General features: G+C 43.5%; 1 protein-coding gene across 1 annotated transcript; it reads right to left on the reverse strand.

Annotated features, from left to right (window-relative positions):
* Window positions 1-1,295: 1,295 nt before the first annotated feature.
* LOC106892896 (mitochondrial amidoxime reducing component 2-like) lies at window positions 1,296-10,871 on the reverse strand (the record flags this gene model as incomplete). Its single annotated transcript, XM_014950466.1, has 7 exons — window positions 1,296-3,514; window positions 4,057-4,128; window positions 4,217-4,278; window positions 5,267-5,407; window positions 6,627-6,789; window positions 10,259-10,432; window positions 10,651-10,871. Coding segments are annotated over 7 exons (963 nt in total), but the record flags the coding sequence as incomplete, so codon positions are not given.
* Between the last annotated feature and the right edge of the window lies 1 nt (window position 10,872).

Below are 10,872 nucleotides of genomic sequence, written 5' to 3' on the forward strand. Positions count from 1 at the left end.
GGAGCTGAGTTGTTGGGAATCTTTTTCTTAATAAAATAAAAAAAAAAAACAACAAACAAACCAGGATTCTTTGATTTTAGGGTTTGGGGTTTGTTGGTTGGTGGGTTTTTTTGGGGTGGAGGTGTTTTGTGTTGGTGGGGTTCTTTTTAAAGTAAAATGAAATCCTACTTTAACATACCTGTGCAAATAAAGAAGTGATAATTTTCTGTTGACGTCATGAAAAGCAAATGAAAAAAAGAATTACAAGCTTTAACAGCAGTGAATTATATGGTCAAGCTAAGTAACTAAGGTTTTGTGTGCAAATGAGACTCCATGGGAAGAGAGGTGGTACCAGGCCCCTTCTGAGCTTACAGCACCATTGAGTTCCACCTCCCACCACTCTGGAGGACCAAAGCACCCAAAGAAGCCCCAGCCAGAACCCTGCCTGCAGCTCTCATGGGGTCTGGGTCTCAGGTGCTCCCAGCCAGGGCCACAGGTACTGAGGCTCTGGAGTGTTTCTGGCGGCACCCCAGCTGCAGCCACACTTCCGAAGCGCAGGGCTTCAGACACACTGCTCCCTCCAACCTCCTGGGGTGCAGGGGCCAACCCCCTCTGTTCCCCACACAAGACGAATATTCAGCTGTGCCACCCACGTCTGCAGCTCTCTGCAGTTGGGAAGCACAACTAACGGCTCATTCCCAGCCTGTCTGCACAGAATCACCTGGAGAACGTGCAACCACCCAGTTCCCTGCCTCGATCCACAGCTCCTGCCCCAACACTCTACGTACCTGAGCCTCGCTCACCTCCTTTCCTCCTCCAACCACTCCTGGTCCTCTTGACCCAGCAAACTGCCACTTGCCACACTGACACCATCCTTCCCTTCGCTGCAGTTGGAACTTCCTCAGCTTTCTCTGTCTCATGGCTTCACGTCAGCCTCAGCTGTGGCAGAAGATATCCACCTTCACCACAAGCTCAGCCCAAGCTGACTGAGACGCCCCTGCGCTGACTGCACCAAACTTCTCTCCTTTCAAATGTATTTTGCCCTATTTTCATATGCCTGTGGAAAAAAGTCATCTGCAAACAACTTTTTCATCATCCAGATCATAAAGGTTGTAAAATTGTGTCTGAAGACCACTTAGATCTGATGGCTCTGCTCTCTTAGGCATATAGCTTCCTCTGTTTATCTGCATATTCTCCTAAACTTAGAGGAAAGATTAAAAAAAGAATAATCACCGCTGTTAATTACATATGAGGTTCTGGAAACAGCAGAAGTTAAATGCCAAAACAGCACACAAAGAATAAACAAGATACACAAATTTTACACTGTACAAAAGTTTGGATTCAACAGAAGTTTATACTTTTGTTTTCTTCCTCTAGAATTAAAAAAGCAATTAAAATTTTTAAGTACACAATTTAAAAACCAGTGCTTTATGATTAACATGTTTTCAGTCAACTTCATAAATGGCTTTAGCAAAATCAAATACAATTCCTACAGTTACAGTAGTTCAACATTTATCTGAAGATATTTATATTGTAATGTTCATGAATTACACTCTCTGCTTCCCAGAATGGCCCTCTTTCACCACATAATTGATTTAAGTGTCATTTGTGAGATGTTGTACTCAGATACACACCTGTTTTAGGATTCTCACCTAATTCTTCTAAGGGGCTTTTGCAGGGATATACCAGGGGCTTAGATCTATGGCATTTTCTTAACAGGAATGAGGATGCAGCTTCTCACTGGAGAGACAGCCCTGTTTCCAAACTACCCCAATCGATAGCGTAGTAAGAGGCAGCACGATCTATAACACACAGTTTCTCTTACCTAAATTCTAATGTGGTGCTAACACAGCAGTGAAAAAAATGTTTGGCCAGAGGCAAAAATTCAGCTCTCTTCCGCTTCTTTGACTTAATGAAGAGACACACACTTAGCTAATTGCTCTGGCAGGCCAGCAGGCTGTCTTTGTTAATAATACCATTAGGAATAACATGAGGTCTCAGTTCTAATATTAAGGATCTTCAACATATGCTTTTTAAAAGTGAATCTCAGAACTGCTGTCCTTGTCAAAAGATGTTTTTTTCTGTCACTTCCACTGGCTGCTGCATCAGGCATGACAACACACAAATACACAACCTGCAGTCTGAACCAGGCATTGTTCTGTCACAGGAAAACTTACCACTCGCAGAGCATTCTGCTAACAAAAGGATGTTTGGAGCAACTTGGAGTTGACAAATAACAAAACTACTTTCCCCACATGTTTGCTTTAGGCTCACCTCATCCATCCATCCAAATTTGCTCAAAGCCACAACGGCTCTTCATTTTACAGGTCTGAGTTGTGAACATACAGCAAAACTCCATTTTCATACTCACAAAAGAAAACAAAGAACCTAAACAACAAATTGGGTCATGATTTGTCCTTCTTCACACTTAATTACATTCCTCTTGAGCACTCTTTCTAGATCTAGTAATCCTTAACAAAGTGACAGGCAGTCAAGCATCTGAAAGATGGCTGGCTTTGGTCTTGGAGTCCACTTATTTAAAAAAAAAAAAAAAAGGTAATGTTTAAAGCAGAGATACCACTGGCATCATCCAACTTTTAGTCAAACTGGAAGTTCTGATACGTTATCACTCCCCTACAGCCTAGCAGTTATGGTATATGGTATGCTTTGCACAAGAAAAAACTGATGGTTCAAACTCTGTGAAGCAGAGGTCAAACTAAATGAACCCCCTGGCCTTACACACCATCAGACATAGTTCCCACCTCTAGATCAGAGCAGCATTTAGTCAGCTCACAACCCTTCTTCTGGTACCTCAAAAGAGAAGAGCAATCTTCAGGAAGTGACTGCAGTATGAGAAACATGGCAAGAAAGTACCTCCAAGCACAGATAAGGTAAGTTGCTTAGGACCAAAGGGTGGAATCTAAGACAGAGCCTCGCCATCTGCACCCCCTGTTCCCCTGGAAAGCAGCTTCATGACCAACATACTTCACACTCAGCACAACTGTTGTTGCGGTTCTTATGGGCTATATATGTAATATGTATATGTAATCTTTATGTAATATATCTAATACATGATGCAAAGCCCTCGTACATGATTTTGGACTCCAGTATCAAGCTTGACACAAAATTTTAGGAGGTGTGATACTCACTGTAGTGCTGCAATGTCTGTCCCGGGTAAGATTTTCTTCTATCACAGCCTCAAGAAAAACTAAAGACATGGTTGCTACATGACATGATGGGAAATAATTGGCACTTCATAGCCTCAAAGCCCCCCCTGCACCTCACAAAGGAACATAGCACAAAAAAGTATTGAAAAGAGTAAGAAAAAGTTATGCTGGTGAATATGTTCATGGGAAAACAATTTGCATATCAAAATGAGAAGGCATCCTCTGACCAAAGTCTCACTCAGTATGGGACCATCTTGTACACAGGGTCTCCAACTCGAATCGTGCCAGTTCTGTCAACAGCAAAGTATCTTCCAAAGAGAGGGCTGGATTTGTATATGTGCCGCTCAGACGGGTCACACAAGCGGTAACTGCAGAGAGAGCAAGCGAACTTCTTTAGAATTAGTGGTAGCAAATTCTAAACATCAAAATATCGGTAATCAGAGAGAGAACATATGAATAGTGATGCCTGTTTTGGTCACTCTACCAGACTAAAAACTAAATAAATATTACAATTAAGAGAAACAAGCAGTTAAAATAGAGAAAAAAAAGCTCGATTGTGTTCATACATCTGTGTATAATACATATACAAAGACTTTATGAAAAGAAATGCCAAAGTTGCAAAGTTAGACCTTTAAATACTTTAAATACCTGTTACCCCAGGCACTCACCCTAGCAGAGATCAAAGAGACAGGGAATGTGAAGTTTGCAAGAATGAAGAGAGAACTTCCTGAATTTTCTTACCGTATAGAATTGCAGAAAGCAGAATGGAAGCCAATACACACAGACCTTTACACTACGTTATTATGTCCTGCACATACTTCAAACCACTTCTAAAACACTAGTCTCACATCTGTTGGAATGTAGCCTAAACCCTCTCCCACAGCCTAAGCAGCACTGGTATTTTTACAACCTTTTCAGTGTTTCCAGGGGCTCCTTCCTGTCCAGGACCCCAGTGTCCGGGTTAACAGTTGTTAAAATACACCTGCAATGACAGACACCATCAAATCAACAATGGCTTCTTACTATAAATCTCTACACATCTATATAAAATAACAATCTCAAATGATTACCTGGCACAACACACTGTCCCTTTCATCTCCACATCACCGATAACGATCTCCTCCCACGTGTCCTGAGGAAAGGTAAACATTACACACAGGTTAGGCATAGCCACATGCAACCATTTTCCCAGGAGTGGCCCAGTCACTCCTAGAAGCAGCAGCACCATTCCTGACCACCTCCTCTACTTGAACCTTCAAAACAAGTACGTATCAGGCTACTATTTTAATGAAAACTCTACAGTCACCACATGCATCCAATTCAGGACCCGCTATCTGGGAAGGGAGACATACAAACAATAAATCCCATTCCGCAGCATGCCCTTGTCTGAACCTAAAGCAAGTTTATTCTTACTGTACGTGTGATAATCTGATCTGTGACCTCCGGCAAGCCACCATTTCTGCAGAAAGGAAATTTTTAGTGGGAGTAAGATTTTGCCTCTTGTCTACACCAGCTTCCTATTGCAATCCTTCTTGGAAGACAAAAACCCAGTCCCATTTCAGGAACTTCTTAGATTTGGGAAAATATCAGATCTATCCAGACCAAATTCTTTGGAAAAATGGCAACATTACATAAAACCACTTAAAAGCCACCATCACCAGTTCACTTAATCACCAGATACCTTGCTAGTCAGTGGTTTTTGAACTACCAGAATAGTGTCAGAGACGCAGTGACTAAGCGTGGTATTGCAAGGGTCAGTTTTACTCCTACACCAAAGGCTATAAAACATCACACTGTCAATTTCCAAATTGTTCACTTGTATCATTAATTGATCAATTACAGCATGCATAGCTTCCCCTACTTCACACTTACAGACGAACTTTCAGTAGTTGCCTGTCATTTAAATATTTATTTTATCCCTTGCTAAGCTAAAGAGGCACTCTCAGACCTGTCTCCTCCCTGCACTGATGTGAGCAGAAACTGTATCTCTCTGGAATCCAGTTGTAAGAGTCACAGAATAACAGCTCTCCTCATCTTGGTAGGCACCATCAAACACGGTAATTCATTTACAAAGAAACGTAACCAAGCCTTCAAAACGACCCTGAAGACAGTTATCTCACCTCTTCAAAAGCACTACAATCCGTCACAAGAATATTCGGTCTGAAGTTCTGTATCTTAACTTTCTTCTCCAGCCTGGTATTTAGATCATCCAGCGAAGCTTCTGAGATGATCAGGACTGGGCTGCAGTCAGGATAGGCAACCTATGTAAAACCACAAACAAATCCTAAGGCTGCTGTAAGAGCGTGGGAGCAGAGTTACTGAGTGGCAGAAGGACAGATACATTGGAACCAGTGGCTTGATGGTCAGGCTGCTGCATTCAGCTTTTCATTTCCTGAAGTAGGTTAACAGTAAAAACAACATGCCCTTTCCTATTTCATTAACCACCTCAAGTTTTATTTGCTCAAATTGTGAAATTAAGCTTCTACTTATAGAATTAAATTGAAGTTATACAAGGTACCACAGCTTCTTACAAAATAATACCATATGCATGTCCCAGACATTTATTCTGGGTGTTACAGATTGAACTAAGTGTATCAGTAAAAAAGTTTTGAAAGGCACTTAAGACTTTTATGGACCTGCTGAACTTCTCTTGTTGACTATAACCAACTACCTGGATTTTTCTATGTAATAAATCTATCTTATCATAACACCAGAGGGAGTTTCACATACATAACAGCAACATTAAATTGTAACTGTCCATTCATCAGCCTAAGCCTGCTTGGAAGTGGAAGGGCTGGCATTTCAGCCAACAAGGCCGATGGACGGTATTAAAAGAAAACTCCTATATTCCTGTATATGCTAGCTCCACAGGAAAAGGAAAAGAAAAATAAATCTTGGCAAGAATGTTAATGTATAGCCCTCCCCCTGTGTTTCTCTTATTCTAGCATTTCATTAACTTTCTCTAGTATCACACCTTCAAGACTCTTCCCACAGAAAGAGAGAGATGAAACCTTTGTAACCCTCTTCAGATTTTAATTGCTAGGCCCAAAACTACAGAGCCTCAGGTTAAGCATTTTTCCTTTCAAAAAAACACAAGGCAACACCACTCCTATTGGCACGCTCCTAGACCTAACAGGGATATGGAACGGAGGTTCCTGTGCAACACAGATTGCACCATCAAAACATCTTTAAAAACCTAACTTTTTTCTATCGACTGAGTAACAAAAGGAATGTTATTCTGCAACATAATAGTTCCTCTTCAAATATCAGTATCAGACTCTTTAGCTGAGAACATATTTAAAGTAGAATTTAAACAAGTCATCTCATCACAGAAAAGGAGAATATTCACGTGATTTAAGTATGTGACTACACCCTTTGCTAAACTGGGCTCCATGACCAATGATGGAATGGGCAGATGTTGGTGGGTGGGCGGAAAATGGTTAAAATAAAGTACTTCTGAGAAAAAGAACATTCATTTACCTCATCTGTGGTTCGGAAAAGGTTTATTACGTCCTTTGACTTTCTTGGCACCATGGAGGGCTCAAAGTGCACCAGTCGATATGGCTCGGAATTCAGGAAAGTAGTGATCCACTGAGCCACTTCATCGCCACAGTCCCTGCCCTGGATATCCACTCCAAACACCCTGAAGGACCACAAGACATATCAGCAAGTTAGTTGGGAAGCCAAAGGCTCAAACGTGCTTATTATGCAAACAACTTGTTTTAAAGTAGCAGCAAGACACAGCAATCAAACTGCCTGGATTATAATGATGGGAAAGCTGGTTCCTGAATTTGGCACAGGGATCGCTCCCAACGTGCAATCTCCTTACAGTCACCTTGTTTTGGAAGGTGAGTAACATGGACGTGGCCAGGTGACACCCACTGATGAAAGAATGAGCCATGAGACACCTTCTAGGTGCCCAGAGCTGTCACATAAATGACCAGTAACAAACCTGTTTGCCATACTTATAAGCAAAAAAACCAGTCCACTCTTGCGTTTGCCCGTGACTGCACCACCAAAAGACTTCTACCCAGAAATCAGCTGAAAGGTAATTAATTTCAGAAAATGAATGACAGTTTGAAAGGATGTGGTTAGTTACTGTAATTGACATTTACAAATGTTATTAATTGTAAATATTCCTAATTGTTAGGGAAGCCTTCCTTCAGATGTTAGTGCTGTAAAAATTTAGCCACAGCTGAGTGAAACTCTTAAGCTCAAACTTAAGATACAGAGTTATTCTATATGCTAAAAGAGGTTAAAAATTTATTATGGAAGCAAAGTCCATGGGGCATAAAAAGCCACTGGCAGCAAAACACAAGTTTACGCAAGACATGTTTTCCTGGGTGGGGGGGGGAAAAGTAAATCTCAACTCAAGCTTCCAATAAAATTCCACAACAGTCACTTAATCGTTTTACTACTCTCTTCAAAGTAGTGATTCTGACCTAAATGCACTGCATTTCCTTCTACCTTTGCAACCATATGCTGCACAGCTGGAAGCCCAGAGATGCCCAGACAGTTTACCTGGTCTGAGCCTAGCTCCAGGACCTCTCCTTCATGCATCTGGGGGAGAGACAGATGATTAGGGTGCTGGCAGCAACACCCCTGCTCTCCTCTTTGCTGGGATCCCTGTACCAGCCCTGTGGCACAAGCTGGGACTAAAAGCCATTGCCCTAGTCTGCACTCAACTGCCTTTTTCTTCCCTCTGTTCTCTCAGCCCCTGTGTACCTTCTGACCACGGAGGTGAGGGTCTCACAGCTCCCAACACTGCTGTTTTTCACCCACAAAGCAGACCTGCTCTGAGCACTCAGTGCTATAGGTATCCATGGGCATCCATCGTGCAATTTAAGTATTGCAATACATAATGACAAAGAGCACAAACAAAGAACATGCAGCTTCTAACCAGAAGGCTACAAAAACCCCTTCAATATTTGCACAAATAGAAACTGTGCCTAGACAATGGCTTCAACCCTGCATTTAACTCCCCCAAATGCAGGATTTTTACATATCCATGTAAAACCCCCAACTGGACTTACCGGTTTTAAAGATGAGCACCTGCACAGCCTTTTGCAACCAGCTGCACAATTGCATTGCCTTGGCCCCAAACTACCGGGCACAACCTGAAGGCACTGTGCTCACCCAGCAGGGGAGTAAATCCAAGTCTGCACAGTAAGACAGCTTCTCCCTCCCACAGGCTGGAAGGGAAGAATCTTGGAGCAAAAAGCCAAATCTTCATTTGCCTGAACACAGTACCATTCCCAAACCTTGTTCTTATGAACTGCTGAGTGGCTCAGAAAGAATCAGCCTCAAGCTGACGAATGGCAAGTTGCTTAAGCACACAGCAGAGTCACACAAAACCTTGGGATTTCTCCTGAAACCTACCAGACAACGTTTAACTATGGGTATTGCTAATGTCACATCATATGACACCACCTACAATACCAGGCAACTGGGTAATCTTTAAAGTCCGTTTATAGGCATCCAACTTTGGCTTATTTGCATTCCCAAATTCTAGCAATTTTAAATAAAAGATTACACTCTCTGGCTTAAGGCAAAGAAGAGAATTAAGAGACAAACAAGTCACTGAGATCTAAAATTGGAAAATCCAAGATAATTTTTCATTACTGAAATGCATTTAGTCTATTTAAATATTTTTTCTAATGGCACAACAAATTTTAGGAAAATAAAATCTTGAAAAGGATATGTTTTTGTAGAGCGTGTGTCATTGGCTAACATATACACATTATAGACAGATTTTTAAAAGACTGTCCTATTTCTCCATGGGAAATGCTACCATTTGTAACTTGCACCTGCCTTGTATAAACAGAGATACTGAGCTATGCTCATCAAGAGTTTCCACAGCAACAGATATATGCCAAAAGTTAGCAACTGCAGTTATTTTCCACTACTGTTTCAGTTTTAAGCACAGCAGCTGTCCAAAGGAAAAACACTTATCAGTATCTTTCTAACACCACTTAGAGTTACGAAATAGTTACTAAACACATTAATTGACATTTAAACAGGGAGATTGTTTCCCACTTCCCCTTTTCAGTTTTCCAGCAAGGATTTCAATATGTGGATAAAATAACTAGGCCCAAACACAGCTGAATGACTACATTTGTAACCCCTTCAGCTGAAGCCCCTTTTGAGACAGCACCTACGGGGAATGACCTGCTCTCTGCAGATGCCCATCTTTCCCCTGCGATCACAGAGCAAGCCTTGGGCGACCAAATTATTAACTTTGGCAACTCAGTTAAATGCTTACAGACAGGGGTGAGGGAATTTAAACCCCAACAGCTAAACAATTCCAACTGGCCAGTTTGTATCCAAAAATGTTGATGCATATACTAGTGGTAACCAAGAAATACCACTAAGCATGACTGAGGCTCTGAGATGCCATTGCTCACTCAAGGAAATTAAAACACTGGAATTAAACACAAACGAGTAAACATGACAGTCCACAAAGACTGAAGATCACAGTTCATTTGGTGGATGTATAATGTACGTCTTTTGAATATTGCATCATCTATTTCAGAGATTTGTTTTGATCAGTGTTTAGCAGATTAAAACTAGACAATCAATCCTGGACTCCTGTGTAACACATGGCAGAGAATTTCACAGAATAGTTTAGGTTGGGAAGGTGCTTTAAAGATCATGCAGTTCCAACCCTTGTGCCAGAGGCAGGGACACCTCCCACCAGACCAGGTTGCTCAAATCCCCATCCAACCTGTCCTTGAATGCCTCCAGGGATGGGGCGCCTACAGCTTCTCTGGGCAACCTATTCCAGTGCCTCACCACCCTCACAGTGAAAAGTTTCTTCCTTGTGTATAATCTAAACCTATCCTCTATTCGTTTAAAAGCACTGCCCCTTGCCCGGTCACTACAGGCACTGATCTAAGCCCCTTTCCATTATGCAGATGGGGAGACAGACCCCCACAGAAAAGAAGCAGAAACACCCAACCTTCACCCTCCAATTTCTGCGTAAGAAAACAGAAACCATCACAGAGTCTTGAAAAACAAAGCAGGTGAGAGGCAGTATTGAGAGCGTAGGGAGAGGAAAAAAAAAAAAAAACCAAAAAAACCCAAACCAACCCAAACTAACCCTTTTCCAGTACCTGCAGTTCTGCACGGGGTTTTTCCGCGGAAGCTTTAGAGGCAGGCGCAGGCTCTTCATGTCTGGTGCCTCCAGGATCAGGTGCTCGTTATCACAGCTGACAGAAATGAGGACCAGCCGCGGCTCCTGCCGAGCCGTAACCATGTGCCCATCTTCCTTAGTCACAAGCCAAAACCTGTAGCGTAAAGGGAGGGGGGAGGAGGAAACGACACAGAAACGCGTTTCCACCAGCGGCCGGAGGCCGAGGCGGGTGGCGGGGAGTCCCCCCTGCAGCCCTGCGGCCTGCCGGGCACGGCCGGACCGGCACCACACCCGCCGAAGGCCGGAGCGGAGGCCTGGCCGCAGGGCCTGCCCCCCGGCCTGCGTCCGCCACCCCCGCCGCACCCGCAGTACCTGTCCCGCAGCTCCCCGCTCCGCAGCCCCATTGGCGTCACCTGCGCCCGTCCCACCGCCACCCCCCGGCACGACTTCACCGGGTACACGAAGAGGCTCAGCACCGTCCCCACCCGCTGCAGGCGGCGGCGGCGACGGCGGCCCCCGGCCCACCGCCAGGCCCCCAGCACCAGCAGGGCCGCCGCCGCCACCCCCAGCAGCCAGCCCGGCCGCAGCGGCAGG

This window comes from Calidris pugnax, unplaced genomic scaffold (genome assembly GCF_001431845.1).
Source record: "Calidris pugnax isolate Ruff unplaced genomic scaffold, ASM143184v1 scaffold24, whole genome shotgun sequence".
NCBI lineage: Eukaryota > Metazoa > Chordata > Aves > Charadriiformes > Scolopacidae > Calidris > Calidris pugnax.